The 22,094-nt window shown below is 38.1% G+C and overlaps 1 protein-coding gene across 1 annotated transcript in view; it reads left to right on the plus strand.

Moving 5' to 3' along the window:
* The first annotated feature begins 525 nt into the window (after positions 1-525).
* The window catches only part of NBEAL1 (neurobeachin like 1), a 114,753-nt gene continuing 93,184 nt past the window's right edge, over positions 526-22,094 (plus strand). The window contains exons 1-3 of the mRNA XM_036319816.1: positions 526-653; positions 1,481-1,764; positions 18,813-18,904. Of these exons, the coding sequence (XP_036175709.1) occupies positions 1,714-1,764; positions 18,813-18,904 (143 nt within the window). The 5' untranslated portion in view covers positions 526-653; positions 1,481-1,713. The remainder of the gene's footprint in view (positions 654-1,480; positions 1,765-18,812; positions 18,905-22,094) is intronic.

The following is a 22,094-nucleotide window of genomic DNA, read 5'->3' on the forward strand; positions in this document are numbered from 1 at the left end:
GCTCAGCGACAGGGAAAGTACGAGGCATAAAAGCACGTTTAAGGAAACGGATTTTTTGTGGCGTGTAGGGACCGTGGTCTGTTTTTTGACATTACTATAGACGACGAGGGCCAATTCCCCTTTTACAACAAGAAATCCAAACAAAATACACATTAGCTGTCACCGTATTGCCCGCTGCCCTCCGATGATTCCCGGAAATGACGCCATCAGGCCATTGCTACGTCAGCCGGACCCCAGCAGTGCCGGGCGCCGACGTCAGCACGTAGGCGCCCCCCTGCAGGTTCAGGCCTGCGAGAGGACCGACTGGAGCGGCGCCCGCCGCCGGGTTTTCAGGAGACGGCGGGAGTGCGACTGCGCCGGCATTCCGGGGCGGGGCTTCCCTTCACCCCGCCCCTCCCCAGCATGAGTGACCAATGAACAGCGACTGCCCTGGGGCCGGGGAAATTTTCAGAGGCTGGAATGATTAGCCGAGGGGACAGCCCCGCCCCTGGCCCCTCCCAGCCCTCGCGCCCCGCCTCACGCCGTCGCCGCCCCGCCTCCCTCTCCCGCCCGCCTCCCAGCTGCGGGGTGACACGGGGCTTCGGGTTGGTCAGGGGGCGAGGCAAAGTTAGACGAGGGCCCGAGGCGGCGGCGCCGTCCCCAGCGCGAGCGCGGTGAGGAGGAGCGGGTCGCCGGGGCGAGGGGGCTGCGTGGCAGAAACGTGAGGGCCCGGGCGCTTGGTGGGGCCGCGCTGTGGTCCGAGGGGCGGCTGTGAGGGGGCGAGGTGCACCCGGGTGTGTCCCGGTGCGGTCGGCCGGGCGTGGGCCGCGGGTGGGAGCCGCCGAGCTCTCCTGGCCCCGTTTCCAAAGCTTTTCTTGGCGGCCCGGCCCCCGAGTTTGCCTCCGGTCCGGTTGCCTGGGATGCGAGGAGGAAACGCAAAGCGCTCCGAGAGCACTTGGAGGCTTTCCCGGGGTGTGTTCCTCGCCGGTCGCGCGTGCCCTTTCTTCCGGGAGGGAGCGGCGGGGGCAGGTGGGCAGGTAGCTGTTCACGCTCGGAGGACGGTTCCAGCAACAGACAGACAGACAGAGAGGGATGCCCCCCCCTGCCCCGCCCCGCCGCCCGCGACAAACAAAAGTTTAAAAAGAAGCAGACTCGGGAATGCTGAGCGGTTCTGTACGTCAGGAGTACGATCGCTTTTTCTTTATTTACATAGAAAATAGGAGCGGCGACGTCGTGCGCTGTGCATTGTGACTGGGCGAATTTTTCGTCCTGAGCACGCGTCTTCCCGAGTCTGCCCGGGCGGCTTCTGACTCGATATTCCTGGGAGAGATACTGTTAGCTGTCATGTCTCCCTGCAACGCAAGTTTCCGCGAAATTAACTGTAAAGAAAGGCTGAGGCTGCTGTTCGTGGGGCGTGAGGCAGATGCCTCTCGCGTCCTGGTAAATGTAGTGTTTGCGCTGCTCTTTCCAGCAGGTATTTGCATGCTTCTCTCTCCCGCAGGTTTGTGGGGGGACAGCGACCGCCGAGGAGGAGAAGCTGGGTAGCCGCTGAGACGGAGTGTCAGTGACCAGAAGACAGCCCAGGGGCGTCGCGTCTTTTTTGCTTTCCCTGCCGCTTTGAGCTTTACTGTAACAGCTGAAAAACTTGGAAAATAAAATGAGCACGCTGTGGTCTTGAACATCAATTTTTATTTTTTTGGAGGACACATTAAAAGTGCCAGAGTGACAGCCAGAATGGCATCCAGAGAGAGGCTCTTTGAACTTTGGATGCTTTATTGTACCAAGGTAACTGCTTTCTTTTTTTTTTTTTTTTTACTTGTACGTTTTAAAATACTTGGTTATCAGATTTTGTGACTGGCCCTCTTAGCACTTCATTTCATGGATAATAACCTGTCTGTTGGTCGTTACGGCCCGCAATTTAAAAAGACGGCTTTGCTGCTTGCCATTTCTGCAGGTTCGAACACATGCACAGCACTGGCACACTGTTCCAAGCTCTGGGGTGTGGTTTTTATTTGATATTTGTCTCCAGTGATCCCCAAATTATATAAGTAACATGACGACCTTAAGAGAGAAATGAAGTCTTTTCCGTTTTTGTTTGTTCACTTTCCTCTTTCTTCCACAAGTGGGAGGAGACAGGATTTCAGGAGAAGAGCCTTGGACATTTTTCTCCTGGTTAACCTTTCACGTCACATTAACCAGGTGACTGATGATGACATGGGAAGGTCTTTGATTGGAGGCGGCCACTGCGATGGCCGAGATACTCGCACCTCTCATCTCCCCCTCACAGCCATCCGGTGCGATGGGTGTCGTCATTACCCCCTTTTACCGAGGAGAACAAGCTGGTGCTGAAGTCAGGGGGCCTGATGAGGTGCAGAACCGAGTTTGAAACTCAGCACCACCTGATTCACGCCCATGGTCTTACCCATGATGACCCCTTACTATTTTTGGTTTTGTCATTCACACAGAATTTTCTTTTCTCTCTCTGCCTTTATGTGAATTTTTTACACGTTAGCTTTGACTTTAGGGTTATTGGGAGGAGAAGGGTACCGCTTTAAGCATCTGCTTCAAGCGAATAGCTGCAGTACCACCTTGAAGATACTGGAAGGGTCAGAGGAACGGCTTTAATCTACGTTAGTTACTTTAGGTCTCTGTTTTCAAGTCTCAGCTTCCTTTTCTGTTACCCCTTCCGGCTTCTTTTTTATACTTTCAGCTCTTTAATGAACAAGTTATTCTTTAACAAATAATCTCAGTTATCTGTAATGTTAAATTTTAGAGGTCACACTGGAATTTTCTTTGACTTTCTGGCTTGGTATATATATTTTTTAAATATATTTTTATTGATTTTAGAGAGGAAGGGAGAGGGAGAGAGAGGTTGAAACATCAATGATAAGAGAGAATCATTGATCGGCTGCCTCCTACACGCCCCACAGCCTGGGGATTGAGCTCACAACCTGGGCACGTACCCTTGACTGGAATCGAACCCAAGACCCTTCAGTACATAGGCCGACACTCTATCCACTGAGTCAAACCAGATAGGACTGGTTTGATATTTCTTGCAATTATAGAAGGACATATCCTTTGAAATGTTTAATATGGATTTTTAAAATAGCTTTTAGTCTTGTGTAATTTAATGCCAGAGATGTCTTTTTAAAAATAGACCCCTCTTCCAATAAAAAAGAATCCAAATCACCAGACACTTTTGAAAATAGTAACACATTAGCCAAAAATTAAAATGCGTTTTAGTATGAATGCCTAGTAGTTTGAAAATGATTTTATTTAAAAATATCTCAAACTAATTAGGCTTTACTGTTTTCTGGATGACAAAAGGTAAATGGGGTTATATTGTCTTATTAATTAGTTATGTTGTTTCTAGGTTGAGTTCATGTTTTATTTATGTGACACTGCTAATTGAAAAAATAGTATAGTTCGTTGGCATACACAGAATTTTGTTCTTAATGACGCTTAATATAAAGAAGAACCCTTCTGTTCATTAAAATCTAAGTAAATAGTGAAGCCCTGTCAGTCAAATTTTGAAGCTATTCTTGGACAGGAATATAAGTCCCATTTTTCTGTTTAAGATTTAAATCACTTGTGCACTTAAGATTTAAAAATCTTTTCAAGTGTTTTTAAAAATTGTTATTTAATACAATGGTTTTATGTTTCACTAGCTCATGAGTAAGCTACTTGTAAGCTAGACAACAACATTCTTTCCCACAAACATCTTGACTTCAAGTAGCTTTCAAATATACTTCATAAATTTAACACTTCTGCTCCGTGGTGAGGATGATTACCATATATGCAGTTCTCTATACATTCTCTCTAGCTTTATTGCTCTCCCTCTAGCACAGCCTTGGGCAAACTATGGCCCCCTGGCCGGATTCCGCCTGTTTGAAATGAATAAAACTTAAAAAAAAAAGACCGTACCCTTTTATGTAATGATGTTTACTTTGAATTTATATTAGTTCACACAAACACTCCATCCATGCTTTTGTTCCAGTTTAAGAACCCATTGTGGCCCACCCCTGCTAGCATATAGCCCTTCAAGCCAGCTGACTTTTTTTTTTCACCTATTAAGACCTTTTTAAATCTTTGATGGGTTTTCGGACTATTTCAGGACTGCTTGCATCTTCTTTTAACTGAGATCCAACATGGAGCTATTTCTGGGCTTGCAATTGTGGAATCTAGTTTTGGTTCTGCTGGTGTTTTGTTTTGTGAACTTGAACAAGACTTATTTCTTTGGGTCTCAGTTTTCTCTTTTGTCAATTAGTAATAGTGTGTGTTCAAGGAGAATGCTTGTCTAACTCACCATTAAGATTTTAGTTCATTTGTTTTGACCTCTGAGGGACATAGAGTTCTTTTGTCCTTATTCTATGAGTTATCATACAGAACTTTTTAGTCCATTTTTCGTTTTTAATCTTTTATTATGGAAAATTTCAGGCAGTTAGAAATAGAGAAGATACTGTAGTGAACCCTTTTATATCTGTCACCCTGCTTCAGTAATTACAATTTACTGGAGGCCCAATACACGAAATTTGTGCAAGGGGCTCGGCCCTCACAGCCTCGGCCGGCTCTCGCAGCCCCGGCTTGCCCTCACAGCCCCGGTTTCATCCAGAAGGTCGTCTGGAATGTTGTCCAGACGGTAGTTCTGCTGTTCGGTCTAATTGGCATATTAGCTCTTTATTATATAGGATTTTCAATGATGTTTCATCTATAACCTTACACTCACTACACCATCTCTACCCCTGAATTATTTTGAAGCAAATTCCAGATAATATACGATCTTAGCCATAAAGATTTTAAAAATCTATCTATATATATATAAAAGACCAAGTGACTGTTCAACCGTCCGACCCGCCAGTAGGTATGACACACACTGACTACCAGGGGGGCAGACGCTCAACACAGGAGCTGCCCAGCTGCGGTGACTTGGCAGTGGTGGTTCTCAGGTGACGCACCGAGGAACCAGAGAGGAGGGAGCCCAATTCCGGGGTGTGTCACTCGAGAACCTCCCTCTTGCAATCCGGGACCCCTCGAGGGATGTCAGAGAGCCGGTTTCAGCTCTGTCCCCACAAGCCAGGCCTGCCAGAGAAACCCGGCCCACTCCGCAGAGCCCTTAGAGCCACGGTGTCACCCCAGGTGCAGCCTGCCTGGGAGGGACAACAGGAGGTTGACACCAGGGCGTGTCCAGCATGTCTTGCCCAGACCTGCCCTGCCGGCCACCTTCTAATTATTTTCCTTTCGATGTGCACAAATCCGTGCACCAGGACACTAGTTTATAAAATAAGAACTCTTAAAAACATAATCACAATATAATAATTCTTTAAATCAAAAATATTTGGTCAGTGTTCAAACTTTCATGGTAGTATCATAAATGTTTTTATTTATTTTTCCCTGTTTGTTTGACCCAATATTTATACAAAGTATACACATACTTTGTTGAAAATATCTGTTCAGTTTTTAATCTATACATTGCCCCTCACTATACTTCATATTTTTATTCCTTCTATATGTTGAAGAAACCAGGTTTTAACATTAGCGCTTTTCTCAGTCTGGGTTTTCTGGTCAAATTCCCTTGATTTAAATTATTATTCCTCTCTACTGGTGTCTGCAAACTGGGATATCTAGAGGCTTGATTGATTCACATTGTATTTGGTGGGGGGAGGCTAAATTAATTTATGACCGTCTTGGTTATCAGTGGATTTTGCCTGCATGCACTAATTATTTTGTTAGGAGTTTGCAAAGCTGTGACATCTAATCTGTCATTTCTATATTTATTAGTAGCACATATATTGAGAAATGTCCCCTCATCAGTTATTTTATTTTATTTTTTTAATTGTTTTATTGCTTAAAGTATTTCAAAGGGTATTACATATGTGTCCTTTTTTTTTTCCCCTGCCCTTGACAATCCCCTGGCCTCCCCTACCCTCCAGTGTCTTATGCCCATTGGTTATGCTTATATATACACATACAAGTCCTTTGGTTGATCTCTTACCTCCCTCCCTCCTGCTCCCCAACCCTCCCTGGCCGCAGTTCCTCCTGCTCCCCAACCCTCCCTGGCTGCAGTTTGAGGCAGCTCTGCCTCTGTATCTATTATTGTTCATACGTTTATAATGGTCTTTATTATCCATGAATGAGTGAGATCATGTGGTATTTTTCTTTCTCTGACTGGCTTATTTCACTTAGCATAATGCTCTCCAGTTCCATCCATGCTGTTGCAAATGGTAAGAGTTCTTTCTTTTTTACAGCAGCATAGTATTCCATCGTGTAGATGTACCACAGTTTTCTAATCCATTCATCTACTGATGGGCACTTAGGCTGTTTCCAGATCTTAGCTATGGTGAATTGTGCTGCTATGAACATATGGGTGCACATATCCTTTCCGATTGGTGTTTCTGGTTTCTTGGGATATATTCCTAGAAGTGGGATCACAGGGTCAAATGGGAGTTCCATTTTTAGTTTTTTGAGGAAACTCCATACTGTCTTCCATAGTGGCTGCACCAGTCTGCATTCCCACCAGCAGTGCACGAGTGTTCCTTTTTCTCCACATCCTCTCCAGCCCTTGTCGTTTGTTGATTTGTTGATGATAACCATTTTGACAGGTGTGAGATGGTACCTCATTGTTGTTTTGATTTGCATCTCTCGGATGATTAGTGACTTTGAGCATGTTTTTATATGTCTCTTGGCTTTCTGAATGTCCTCTTTTGAGAGGTGTCTATTTAGATCCTTTGCCCATTTTTTGATTGGATTGTTTATCTTCTTTTTGTTAAGTTGTATGAGTTCCCTATAAATTTTGGAGATTAGGCCCTTATCAGATATGACATTGGCAAATATGTTTGATGACAGTTCTTTAAAGGGAAGTCAGGCAGAATAAATGTTTGATATTTCTCTCTGTTTTTAGAATGACTTGATATGTTAGCATCCTTCCAAGGTGACCAATTATTTTTCTTGAGTATCAAGTTCATTTTTAATGATTAAAATTTAAACATCGTCTACTATTTTGCTGCTCTAGTTGGTATGCTATTTATACCAAACAATGTATACACTCCTGACTAAAGAAGATGACTTTGAAGACTTTTGAAGGTCTGCTTCAGGGCATTAAGATTAAGAGACATCCCTCTTATTTGCTACAGGGCTAATCTTAACACAGGTGTTCTACAGGGTATTAGCAATAGATCAATATTAAGTTACCATCCCAGCGTTTGTATGTAATGTGATGTTTTAAAAGTTTAGTAGGTGTTTAAGTAGAACTATATTAGAAATAACTCTTGGGTAATATTGTTCAGTCAAAGGACTATTACGAGAATATATAAAGGTCTTCTATCTATTAGTCTGGGTTCATTTGCAAGCCTATATATTACGATTGAAGTCCTTTAAATAGAACTAAAATAAGTTACTGGTTTTGGTTTTTAGCAGATAGATGCTCATATATTAAACTCAACATTTGAAAAGAATTTGGGTAAAAAAACTTTGCAGTTTATTTTTTAAACAAGCTAGCCTAACTTTTCACTTTCTCCTGCTGTAAATAAGATTTAATTGCATTGTTAGAAACATTCATTTTCTAGTAGGTTAACTGCAAGTAATTATCATTGCATAATACAGGCAGGATAATTTATGATCACCCAACATTCCTACTCTATACAGATTATTTCAACAGTGTATGAGACTAATTCAAATTGCTTCTAAATGGTCATCCCCACCCAGGGTCAAGGATTCTATTAACAGTGGTTTTCATATAGCTCTTACAAGTTAAACATTAATTAGAACAGGTTTAATGTTGTATCTGGATTTTAGTTCAATAGTTAACCACTACTTCTTGTCTGAACATATTTTTCTTGAGTGTAGAATGCAAATTGATTTACTTCTTAATATCTAAAGATTTTAGCTTAAAATATCTGCATTAGGCACCTTGTTATTTATTATTCCTTGTATCTTCTGACATTGCTTCATTTAATGTGCTTGTGGTAACAGAGATAGTGCTGGCAACCATTTGGTCTCTACATTATCTGACAACTTTTTGGAATTTATGTATTGCATAGAATAAGACATATGTAACATAAAGTCCTCGTTAGATAGGAATAAGGGTATATTTTTGTTGAACACTTAGTCTTTTGGGAGTGCTGCAGTTGGTCACCATAATATGCAGAAGAGAAACTGAGCCTTGAGAGGCTTATCAAATTCTTTGATAAGATTAAGTTATTTTTGTTCTGTCTGGTGGAAAGTATCAAATGCATTAACTCAGTAAAGAGATACAAAGTGACTCAAAAGCATGACATTTTGAAATGTGGCAATGTGGGATGAAATTTGTGGTTATTTTTGTCATTAGCAGGTTTATTTAATTTTTGGTAATTCAATTTACACAGAAAAATTTTGTGAAGCTACAGAATCAGAGCCAAGATTAGTCCACATCTGCTTCTGATCTTAAGGACCTAAAAACAAGTTACCTAATTTATTTATATTTTCAGATTTCTCATCTGTCAAATGGAAAAAAAACAACACTTTTGCATATTTCTCGAAATTGTTGAGAAAAAAATGAGTTGATTATATTTAAATGCACCATAAGGGGAAGAAATATAAAGATGTAATCTTTTAAAATGTAATCTTTTATTACTATTTTAAAAATACATATATGGGCATGAGAGTATATTAATATTACTTCCATTTTGCCTTTGTATTGTATAATAATAGAGGGCAGTATTTTGTTGTCTTTTTATCAGTAGGGATGAAGCTGTGCTCATGAGTGTTAACTTTTAATTTATCTTCTTGCTTTTAAGCATAGTGCTTAATTATCCTAATGATTTGTGGTTTTAATTTATTTTTTTAACTCTAAACCAAGTTTGTTTTGGACCTTGATGATGCTCCATTTCCTGCTGTTGCCCTTTGTCCTGCTAAATCTGGAATATGACTGAGATGGATAGTTTTGAAATGAGCTCAGAGTAAAGTTCCTTTTCAGAATAAAAGTTTTGTTTCATAAAGAAAATAGGTTATAGAGGTGTTTCATTCAAATAAAAGAGCAAGCACCTCTTTATATACATATATTTGGGAAAAAATGGAATGAATGAATATTCTGAGAAAATTATAATTTATTTGTTCAATTTTGGTTATAATCCTAAGCAAAGTTTTTCATAAGATACACAGTATACATCAACCCTTATAATTTAACCTCATTTAGTAAGTTTTAGTGTATGTAGAGTGTATTAATGGCTCTTAATTTTTTGTGGCTTAATCATTACTTTGTATATAAGGAAAGTAATGTTAGATCTAAGCAAAACAAAACAAAATCATTAGCAGCTCAATAGTAGTGGCTACCAATTGCATTTTTATTTGAGGACATTAGATGTAAAAGCAAAAAATGAATATTTGATATCTATAGACATGGGAATAGCTTTTAGGAATATTACCTTTGTGGTTTGAATTGAGCTTATGAACTATAAAAAGTTAAGATGCTTGAAAATTTCTTATTCTTTCCTTTTGAATATCAATTTAATATTTTCCTGGTGGAAGATAGAATTGATAGTATTTAAATGTGTAGATGTGTAACATGAGGGAAAAGAAACAATTTAAAATAATGACTAGTACTTGGTCGTCCCATTCACCAAATTAGCTAGCACAGGTTCACTAGGTGTTCAGGTAAACATGTGAGTTCACAGTGGGACATCTAGGTAGAGATACACTTGTAAGTCTGGAGTCCTAAAGGGTAGTCTGTCCTGGAAGTAAATATTTGAATATTAATCATATTGGCAATTATTGAAGAATTATATGAGAGAAGAGGTTCAAAGTCAGGGAATCCTGGAGAATGTTATCATTTAAGAAGTGGATAGAGGCCCTGGCCGGTTTGGCTCAGTGGATAGAGCATCAACCTGGGGACTGAGGGGTCCCAGGTTCGATTCCGGTCAAGGGCATGTACCTTGGTTGCAGGCACATCCCCAGGAGGGGGTGTGCAGGAAGCAGCTGATCGATGTTTCTCTCTCATCGATGTTTCAAACTCTGTATCCCTCTCCCTTCCTCTCTGTAAAAAATCAATAAAATATATTAAAAAAAAAAAAAAGAAGTGGATAGAGGAAGAAGAATTTGTAAGGAGTTTGAATGGGAGGAGAAACAGGTGTGAGTGGTTGCTTCTGAAAGTATAGAGATGTTATAAAGAAGGGAGTAGTCAGTAGTGTAAAAGTCAACAAAGCAGTGAAGAAAAACATTATGGAGCATGTATTGGATTTGACAGTTAAGAGATTATTGCACATATGCATAACCCATGGACATAGGCAATAGTGTGGTGAAGGCCGAGGCAGGGGGCGGGGGGCGGGCAGGTAGAGGCCAGGTGGAGGGAGTCAATGGGGGGGGGGGGGGGAAGAGGGATATGTAATACTTTCAACCAATAAAAATAATTTTTTAAATTGATTTTCAGAGAGGAAGGGAGAGAGAGAAACATCAATGATGAGAGAGAATCATTGATCATCTGCCTCCTGCATGCCTCCTACTGGGGATCAAGCCTGCAACCCCGGCATGGGCCCTTGACTAGAATTGAACCTGGGACCCTTCAGTCCGCAGGCTGACTCTCTATCCATTGAGCCAAACAGGCCAGGGCAATAAAGATAAATTTTTTAAAAGGTTATTAGCAAAGTAGTTCTAGAAAGAGTGGGGGAAAAAGATGTTAAAAATACAAGTTCTCATTTTATTTTTAAATTCAAGACTTTAAATTATTTCCAAATTGCTATTAAGTGTTTACTCTTCACTTTTGTATTTATCTGGATAAGTACCTTTATTGGTCTGTGTATCACCCTTTGCATGGTACTAGTCAACAGCATCTGAAAATTTTCAGATTGCCAAGAATCCATCTGTAATTTGAAAAAGACTGCTCTACAAATTGAAATCACAGATGATCCCTTGGTACCAAAGCATATGTGATCACTGGAATTGAGTAATAAATAGTACTAGTTACAAGGTAGTCAGCCCTAATATGCTTAAATTAATTTAAAAATTAATAGAAGTGTTAATGTAGACTTTAAAAATTCTTATATGGAATTTTTGGACTTGGGAAATATTTCTAATGACCCCAGTGTTGTTGCACCTAGTTTCAGAAACATAAGCCTCAATCAGTATCTGATATACTGCTGCAACTTTGCTTTTTGTACAGCTTAACTTTTTCCATTGCAAAATTACATGGCAAATTTACTACAAAGGAGTGAAAAATTGGGACCAAGCATCCAGTCTACTACAGTCATATTTCTTGGTTACAATTATTTGTATCCCTCCCATATGCAGTGTCTACTTCATGTCTATCTTAAGAACTCCAAAAGTCTCATCCAATCATGATATCAGTCTTAACCCCGAGATTTGGTGATATATTCAATTGTGATTTCTAGTCATACTGAAATCTTTGACCTCAGAAGGCACTTGATAATCTGGCCCCATATAGTGCTGAAACTGAGATAGGAATGACATAATAAAGACTTCTGAAAAAGAGAAGAAAGGTGCTTAAGAGGCATTGGTCCATGGCAATTCCGAAAACTGGGCAAGTGTTGCCTGGTGCTCCCTACCCTAAGAGAAGGAATGTTCCATTATTTATTTGACTCTGGTTCTGTTCCTTGGGAGTAGCTGCACAGTCTGCTGTTCTCTATTGCTTTTGGCTCCATACTCTAGGAGAGTCTTTTTCTAACTTTATTTTTTAATTATATCTAAAATGGGCATTGGAGACTATGTACTGTCTTGTGACTGAGCAGCTCCCTCATCTGGCTTCCTGCATATAGAAAGTTCCCTGTGAAAACTCTTCTGCTAACAGTTGTTTTCTCATGTCTAATTATATGGTTTAAAAACTCCCAACTTGTCTTCCTCCTCACTTTAGTGGGAAAAAGACTGGAGTGTCCTATTAGGTTATCTTCAGACTTTGGGGCCCCACCCTGCATGACTGGCTTCAATGAACTTTTAAAATCCAACTCATATATAAGTTGGGAGCTGCCTAACATAGGGTTGAAATATGTATTCTGAAAGTTTCAAGTTTTAAAACTTGAAGGAATACTGTAACCCAAATATTATTGCAAAGAGGAAGTAAGGTGTTTTCCTTATTCTTACCTGTAACTTTATGGATAAGAACTAGGTGAAATTGTGTGGATTCCTTCATTTCATTACCTGCTAAAGCCTCCCTGCAGGAGAATGGATGTTATCTATATATATAAAAGCCTGTTTGACCATTCGACCAGTAGCCATGATGTGCACTGACCACCAGGGGGCAGATGCTCAATGCACAGACATGGAAACATGGAACAGACTGATGAATCTCAGAGGGAAGAGGGGAGGAGGAGGGTGGGAAGAGATTAACTGAAGATCTTATATGCATACTAGAGGTCCGGTGCACAGATTTTTTTTTCTTTATTGAATAAGATATTACAAATGTGTCCTTATCCCCCCAATGTCCTCTCATCCCCCCAATCCTGCCCTCCCCCTCCCCCTCTGTTGTCCACACCCATCACTTATGCTTATACCAGTGCACAGATTAGTGCACCAGTGAGGTCTTTTGTCCTGGCCTGCGGGGACCAGGCCGGAATTGGCAGTCTGATATCCCCCGAGGGGTCCCGGATTGCATGAGGGCACAGGCCTCTAGTGAGAAGATAAAAGCCTCCTTTATTGTAATTTCAATCACATTTGGCTAGTGGCCACTGTATTGGACAGCACATCCCTAAGTGTTTAGATTTCATTTTATGGTAATGGGTAACCATTTGAGGTATTTGAACTGGAGAAAAGAGATAAATTTTAATTTAACAAATTCCATTATTAGCTGTATATAGGTGGAAGAAATTGAAGCTACAGAGACCAGTGGGAAGCTACATAGCAATTCAAATGAAAGAGTGTATTTATCTTAAACAGTGGCAGATAATTGAATGAATATTTGAGTGCAAAATCAATAGTTGATTTTGTAATTATTTTATAATTGCTTATTTTATTACATTGGACCATGACTGATACAATAGCACAGTCAATATTCTAATAGTGGTAGCCAACATGTTTTCAGCATTTGCTAAATGTCAAACCTTACATTTATTATTTCTTTTAGTTCTCTCAACAGCCCTGTGAGATAGGAAATACTATTTTCAATTTACAGATGGAAAACATCAGTGTGACACAGATAGTAAATGCAAAAAAGATTTGAAAGGAAAAGAATACAAAGTAATGTGGCAAGCAGGATCATGAAATATTTAAATATGTTTATATGTAGCATGGAACATTTCTATTTTGTGGGAGCTTCCTAATTTTGGTACACAGGTTATAAAAATATTTTATAATTATTAATATTTATTAAGCATATACTATGTGTTAGGCATTGTGATGTAATAAGCCTTGTACACATATTAGGTTGCTTAATTTTCACAATAGCTCTGTAAAGAAGGGCAATTTTCTATCATTATCTTCATTCTTATAGACTAGAGCAGTGGTTCTCAACCATCCTAATGCTGCGACCCTTAAATGCAGTTCCTCGTCTTGTGGTGACCCCCAATTTCATTGTTACAAATGGAACATAATTAAAGCATAGTGATTAATCACAAAAACAATATGTAATTATATATGTGCTTTCCGATGGTCTTAGGCGACCCCTGTGAAAGGGTCATTCGACCCCCAAAGGGGTTGCGACCCACAGGTTGAGAATCACTGGACTAGAGGAAGAAATTGATGTGCAATCATAGGATGACTTGTTTAAGAAAGTGACAGAGCAGGGATTAGGAGCCACATAATTTGGCCTCAGTGTTCCTGTAGTTCTTAATACATTTGTGTGCTGTGTTAATAAATATTGTACAATGTGGAGATAGATCATTCTGTAGTGTTTCAATATACCAAACTCTCTTAGCCATGAAAGTGACTAAGCTTGAGATTTAATTAATGTTGTTTCTGGGTGTGTATGTATCTTTCTTTTTGTGGCCTCTGGCAGTAAAGTATAGATCCTCAAAGGCTTTACTCAGGCTGTGTGGAATGGGGCTGATTTATGTGTTAAATTAGTAAGGCCTTGAGTTTATTAATTCTGATTAAACGCTTACCTCTTTTTGTCCACTAAACTCCATTTTATTCCTGCTCATGGTTCAAAGACAGTGTAGTATAGTGGGAAGAGCACAATTGGATTCGTATATCCTTGCATTTTAAACTCAGAACTATTGATTATTAGCTGTATGATCACAGACAAGTGACATATCCTTAGAACTTCCCTTTTTCTGACCTTCAAAATGGGGGAAATGAAACCTCAGGTAGTTATAAGAAATACATTGGATGATTTTATATGCTAAACTCTTTAATGTTTGCTATAGTACTAGACATATGGCAGATGCTAAAAAGCTAACTGCTTTACTTCTTAATAAATGAAACATTTAAGTATCATTTCTTATCCTTGTTCAACTTCCTAGGAGAACTCTGCATGTGCCAAACACTTGGTCGCTCTGACCTTTAGACTTTAAACCAGATTCTGTCGAGTTCCTAGATAAACTATAAGGAAAAATGCATTAATTCTTTATGACATTATGAGACTGTTTTGTTTCTAACTTTTACAGAGAGAATCCTCTGCTTTATTTAAAAGAAAAAATGATAAGGAAGCTCCAGTTACTTGTATTTCTGGAGGCCTATCCTGAATTGATGAATGAATGAATGCTCGAATGAATGAATGGCATGATAGTTGGAAATGAAAAGGCAAGTAATGAAATCCTTGAGAAAATTGCCCAAGAGATAGGTTTTTTTCCTCCCTGAAATATTTCCATCTTCTCAGTGATGATGAAGACTGGCAATTTATGATCTGATTTTGGAACCGTATATTAATAGAAAAACAAATACACAAAAGGTCAGCAGTCTGCATATTTTGAGAACATTCTTTTAGGAATTCTGATTTGTAGCGTAATATTTTTATTTTAGGGAAATAACTAATGATAAAGTAACAAAGACTCATGAATATCATGTTGAAATTGATTAAAGAAATGTCAAGGATGTGAAGGGAACAAATTTGAACATCATTTTAAAAAAATATATGTTTTTATTGATTTTAGAGAGAGTAAGGGAAAAGGATAGAGAGAGAGAAACTTCAATGAGAGAGAAACATTGATTGGCTGCCTCCTGCATGTCCCTCCACTGGGGACTGAGCCCACAACCCAGGCATGTGCCCTGATCGGAAATAGAAATAGCAACCTCTTGGTTCATGAGTTGACACTCAACCATTGAGCCATAAAGGCAGGGCTGAACATCATTTTTAATGATGCAATTGTAATTTTAAAATACATTCAATAAATCATTTTTTTTTCCCAAATCAGCTTTGAGGTGTAACTTACAGAACACAAATGCACAGATTATAAGTCAAATCTGATGAGTTTGATAAAACACATGTTAATGTAACTGCTATTCTAATAAAAAAAATAGAAAATTTCTATCACCTAGGAAAGTTCTCTTTGTGTTCTTTTGTAGTAAGTCTTCTGAGAGACAGCCAATGATCTAATTTCTGTCACCCTGCTCTAGAATTTTGTATAAATGAAATACACAATGTGTATGCTTTAATGCCTATCATCTTTTGCTGAACATGTTTTTAAAATTATTGTTTGTTGTTGTATCAATCGTCCATTCATTATTAGGGAATAGCATTCCACTGTGTGAATGTAGCACAATTTTTTATCAGTTAACCTGTTGATGGAATTTTGGTTTGTTTACAGCTTTAGGCTATTAAAAATAATTCTATGAAAATTTTTCTTATTGAATTTATTGGGGTGACATTGGTTAATAAAATTATATAGGTTTCAGGTGTATAATTCTAGAATACATAATCTGTATATTGTATTTGTGTGTTCAATGCCCCAAGTCAAGTCTCTTTCCATCACCATGTATCCATCCTGTACCATCTTCTACCTTCCCCCAACCTTCTTTCCCTCTTGTAATCATCATACTGTTGTCTGGGAATATGAAGTTGGTTTTTTTCTCTTAATCCCTTCACCCATTTCACCGAGTCCTACAACTCCCCTCTCCTCTGACAGCTGTCAGTCTGTTCTCTATCTATGAGTCTGTTTCCATTTTGTTAATTTTGTTTATTTGATTCCACTCATGAGTGAAATCATATGGTACTTGTCTTTCTTTGACTGGCTTATTTCACTTAGCATAATGCTCTCCTCTTGCAAAGGGTAAGATTTACTTTTTGTGGCTGAGTAGTATTCTATTGTGTAAATGTACTATAGCTTTTTTATCCACTCATTTACTGATGGACACTTGGGCTGCTTCCAAATGTTGGCTATTGTAAATAACACTGCAATGAACATAGATAGGGGTACATATATTCTTTCTAATCAGTGTTTTTGTTTCTTTGGATACATTCCCAGAAGTAAAATCACTGGATCATAATGCAATTCCATTTTTAATTTTTTGAGATAACTCCATATTGTTTTCCAAAGTGGTTGTACCAGTCTGCATTCCCACCAACAGTGCATGAGGGTTTTCTTTTCACCACAGCCTTTCCAAACCTTGTTTGTTGATGATAGCCATTGTGACAGGGTGAGATGATATCTCATTGTGGTTTTAATTTGCTTTTCTCTGATGATTAGTCACATTCAGCATCTTTTCATGTCTATTGACCATCTGTATGTCCTCTTTGGAGAAGTGTCTATTCAGGTTCTTTGCCCATTTTTTAATTGGATTGTTGTTGTTTTTTGGTATTCAGTTATATAAGTTCTTATACATTTTGGATATTAACCCCCTTATCAGATGTATCATTGGTGAATATATTTTCCCATTCAGTGGGTTTTCTTTTTTTAATCCTCACCCGAGGACATGTTCATTGATTTTAGAGGAAAGGAGATCTGAGAGACAGAGTGAGAGACGCACAGACAGAGAGTCAAAGACAGAAACATTGATTGGTTGCCTTTTATATGCACCTTGCCCAGGGACCAAAACCTATGACCTAGATATATGCCCTGAACAGGAATTAAACCTGCAACCTTTCTGTGCATGGAATGATGCTCAACCAACTGAACCACACTGGCTGGGGCGGGTTGTCTTTTCATTTTGTTGATGGTTTCCTTTGTTGTGCAAACATTTTTAGTTTGATGTAGTCCAATTTGTTTATTTCTTTCTTTTGTGTTCCTTGCCCAAGGTGATATATCAGAGAATATTGCTATGGGAAATGCCTGAGATTTTACTGCCTATGTTTTCTTCTAGGATTTTAATGCTTTTGAGTCTAACATTCTATGGCCATTTTTGTATGAGGTTTTTTGTGGATATGTTTTCACTAATCTCAGGAGAAATGGATAGGCCATGTGGTAAATGTATGTTTAACTTTAGAAGAAATGCCAAATTGTTTTCCAAGTGATTATACTATTTTATACTCTCACCAGAAAGGTGAGTTCCGGTAGCTGTACATTTTCACTTATGTCTTTTAACCATCTGTATGTCTCAGAAGTCACTTATACTTGTTACGGTTAGTCTCTTTAATTTTAACTATGTTAATGGTTGTGTAATGGAGTTTCATTTGATTTTAATTTGCATTTCCCTGAATAACTAATGATGTCGAACATGCTTTCATGTGCTATTTATCCATTTGTGTATGCCCTTTTGTAAAGTTTTTGAGTCTTTTACCCATTTTTAAATTGAGGTATTGGTTGATAGAACTTCTTGATAGAAGTTCTTTGTCAGATATATGTACTGAGAATATTTTCAGCTGATATATTGCCTTTTTATTTTCTTAATGATGTCTTTTGATGAGTTTTTAATTTTGATTAAAACCACATAATTTTTTCTTTTTTTCTTTTTGGTTTGTGATTTTTGTGTACTAGCTAAGAAATTTTTATCACAACGTTGCAAAGGTATACTCTTATATTTTCTTTTAGAAGATTTTAGTTTTCATTTTATGTTTAGGTTAATGGTACATTTTTTATTTGATTTATTTATACATTTTATATTTCTCAATTCATTGAGCAAATATTTATTGAGCACCTGTTCAGTGCTAGGCACTATTTTAGGCACTTGATGTCCATTAGTAAACAAAAACAGGTCACTCATGGTAGCCCCTTAGATAGGCCCTGCACTTGTGAAACCTACATTTTATAGGGAATGGCAAATTAATAAATAAGTCAATTATACAGTATTTTAGAAGCGAGAAAGAACCATGAGGTAGGGCAACTGAATAGGTAAAAGTAAAGGTGAGTAAGAAGGTTTGCAGTTTTAAGAAAGGGTGATAAAATTAGGCTTCATTGAGAATATGTCATTTAAAGAGTAAATTTAAGACGAGGGAATTAGCCATTCACCTATTTGAGGGAAGAATGTTCTGGGTAGAGAAAACAGCTATTACAAAGATCTTAAGGTTGGAGCATGTCTCACATGTCCCAGTAACAGCCAGCAAGCCAGTGTAGTACAAGGTAATAATGGATAAGGTCAAAGAGATAGGGGAGGACAAATGATTTAACAGCGGTTCTCAACCTGTGGGTCGAGACCCCTTTGGTGGTCGACCAACCCTTTCACAGGGGTTGCCTAAGACCGTCCTGCATATCAGGTATTTACATTATGATTCATCACAGTAGCAACATGACAGTTATGAAGTAGCAACGAAAATAATTTTATGGTTGGGTCACAACATGAGGAACTGTATTTAAAGGGCCAGAAGGTTGAGAACCACTGGTTTAGAATCTTATAGGCTATTATTAAGACTGTAACTCTGTGTGACACAAAAAGCCATTTGGGGGTTCATTATAGTTAGAACATATGTCTTCCTGAATGTCACTTAGAGATTTTATTTTATTTTTTCTTCAGATTTATCAATTTACATATGCATAATAGGAGTAAAATCTTTTTTTTATTTTTTGACAGATATACTTAATACTCTAACGGTTTTCTTATTTCAGAAAGATCCAGATTACCTGAAGCTATGGTTGGACAATTTTGTTTCTAGCTATGAACAATTCTTAGATGTTGACTTTGAAAAGCTGCCTACCAGGTATGTAGAAACACTTAATTTCTTACCCTGGGGTGAGTTTCTTAATTTTTGGCACAAAGACTTCATTGGTGACATTTACAAGGAAGGCAATTATGTGACACACATGATACTCCTTCCTGTATAACCCTGCTCTCATGGCAGACATTGCTCATTGATCACAGCAGCCCTTTTTGCTGATACTAGACTTGCTTCTGGTTCTTTTCTTTGGTCAGTCCCTGGCAACTGTCCTGCAATTTGCTTCAGTTCTGAAACTACACTGAGCATTCGATCCCACAATTTAAGGGGAAAGTCCTCCATAAGACTGCCTAAACTTAAACAGTTTGTAAGTCTTGGGAGCCACACATCCCACCAACCAGCTATAAATTTGGGGATTCTCACAACTCCCTCAGGTTCAATAATTTGCTAGAACGACTCACAGAATGCACTGAAAACACTATACTTACTGATTATGTTTTAATCATAAATGATACATGTAGGACATGGCCTGGAAGGGTCTTGGATGCAAGGCTTCATGCTCTCTCCCTGTGGAGCCAGGGCATGTTGCCCGCCCTGAACATCAGTGTGTTCAAATAAAGAAACTCTTTGGGCTTTGGGTGTCAGAGTTTTATTGGGTCTTATACTTCATTGATCATGTGGTTGAACTCAGTCACCAGCTTCTTCCCCTCCCAGAAAGTTGGGAAAGAGGGTCTTTTAGATGTGGCCAGCCTAGCTTTTCTCAAAACCTGCTAAGGGCCTACCCTGCGTCATTTCTTTTGTATAAAATTTCTTTATTATACCACAGGCATTTGAATTGAAACTTACTTTTCTATTTCTGACCTTAGAGTAGGGCCTTAGAAAAACATCTTGGTAGATGTGAAGTATTTGTATTTTAAAAAGCTAGATTTGGAAATGGGGGGAAAATTCAAATCTATGGAGACGTGTAAGTGAAAGTACAAATCTTCTCCCATTCCTCTTCCTGCCACCCCTTCCTAACTCTCACAGTTTCAAGCTCACTTCCCAGTTAAAGTTGTATCTCAAGTCATCTTGAAGACGCTAGTATAAGTCAGGTAGCAGAGGTTAGGTTGGCTGACAGGGTTAAAAAAGCTGGAGAAATGAGGAGACACTTTAATTATAAGAGAAACTTCATTTATAGAGATGTGTTGAGAGGGGAGGGGAAAAACGGATGGTGTTTGATGATGAGAAAGAATATCTGGAGAATTAAAAATCTTCAAGGAGGAAAACATTTGCAGTTTGGGGGTGGAGGTAGGCAGTAAGAGGGTAGGCGCAGATGAGTTGAATATGGAGAATCAAATGGGAACCAGATCATGAAGTTCCAGCATGCATTGTTAATGGACTTTGATTTTTTGTTATGGAAGATACAAATCTCTACTAAAGAATTTTCTGCATAAGAACATCATGATGAAGTGTTTTTAAAGTCGCTTTGGTGGAATTTGGAGGTTGGATTGGAAAAGGGTTAAGACTGAAGGTAAGAAGCCCAGTTAAGAGGTGATTGTAATAATTCAGAGAAAAAAAATCAGTAGAGCTTTGGACCAATGCATTGAACTTTTTTTTTTTTAAGGGAAAAATGGTTGTTTTGTTTTTGTTTTCAGTGCATTGAATTTAAGATGTGGTTGTGCTTCGAAAGCAATAGTGCTGCAATATTTATAAATACAGTTTCAGAATTCTTCCTCATTAGATTATTTATAACAGGTTTATAAAGGTTGAAAAGTATTAAAATTTTAACTCAAAATAAGGTTATATATTGATTCCTCCAAAGAGTATTCTTGTAGTTTGTGCTTAGAAGTGCTTTTAAAATAATTTATAGCTCACTTTATATCTTGAACCTAAGGATTTTATGGAGTTAAGATTTGGACTTTTGAATGCTTGGGATTTTCTAAGGGGCACTTGTTACTGTCCTTACATTATAAGTGTCTCTTTTTTGGGGACATCACTTCTAAAAATATTATGAACATTTATAGTACCACTACTATATTAAAGTAAGTGGAAGAATGCCAAGAACATTGCTTTATTTATAATTTTGTTGGCTTATTTAAAATTGTATTATATCTTCATCAGAAAACTGAATGATAAATTAGATTTTACTAGTAGAAAACTTTCAGTTTTTCAAGTGAATGCTATGTAGAAGATGTATGAAATTAGTCTAGTCAACCATAAAGTGGAAACTCACAGATAATCATTTAAAGTAAACTGATCTATAGAATTTACAAGTTAATTCATACCACAAGGCAAGGATTGCTTTTACTGGAATTTAAAGCCTTGGCATGTAAGCTGGATTTCTTCCTGTGTTAGAGACAGCAACTAGCAGCTCTTTACAATAAACATTCAGTAGCCAAATAGAGGAGTAGAACAGATTCCTGGAACTGATTTGGGAAATTTCAGGGAAAAGGAATATAGAATTTGGGTAGTAAAGTCCTAGAGGTGGGAAAATGCTTCGCAATTCTTAAATCCTCATCATATTAGAATATGGCTAAAAATTTCAACTTTGTTTATACATCATGTTCTAACCAAGCCCCAATTTTATAATGAGTTAGTTAAAAAAAAAATCAAACATAGATTTCTCTTTTAGAAGCTGATTTTTTTCCTGTTTAGTAAATACAAACGTGCAAATAGAGCATGGGACAACTAAGAACAAAAGGGACTACTTCTTTAAGTAACTAGATTGAATATTAGAAAATGTGGTGTTTGCTTACGTTTTTGGAAAAGTGAGAAAGAATAGGTGAGCTTAATCTTGAAAATCAGTTATCTTTAAATATTTATTATTTTGAAGTTATTCTGGTTTTTCTAATCACCTCTTTTTTTAGCTTTTCAGCAAGAAAAAAGTATATATATAAATGAGAGTTTCTGTGGTACCATCTATAAATAAGAAAGAATGAAAGAATCCACAGCTACAAGTGAAGTAATGCCTAGACTAAAATGAAACATGTAGTTTTGTAAGATGGTTGTAGAATTTGACAGTCTTGGCAATGTGACCTGTGATTTATTTTCTGTGTAATTTAATTAAAGTCAGGTGTTTATTTTATAAAACACTTTACGTTGTAGTGTGGTTCAGAAAGAGACTAATAATACTTAATATTTTTTAATGTGACTACTAGTAATGTGCTTTACATTTTCTGGCCACAGTGAATTAATTAACCTTTTTTTTAACTCAGCGTAAAAATAGTAGTAATACTTTATATTAAGCATTTTCAGA

This window comes from Myotis myotis, unplaced genomic scaffold, assembly GCF_014108235.1.
Source record: "Myotis myotis isolate mMyoMyo1 unplaced genomic scaffold, mMyoMyo1.p scaffold_m19_p_8, whole genome shotgun sequence".
In the NCBI taxonomy this organism is placed as follows: Eukaryota; Metazoa; Chordata; class Mammalia; order Chiroptera; family Vespertilionidae; genus Myotis; species Myotis myotis.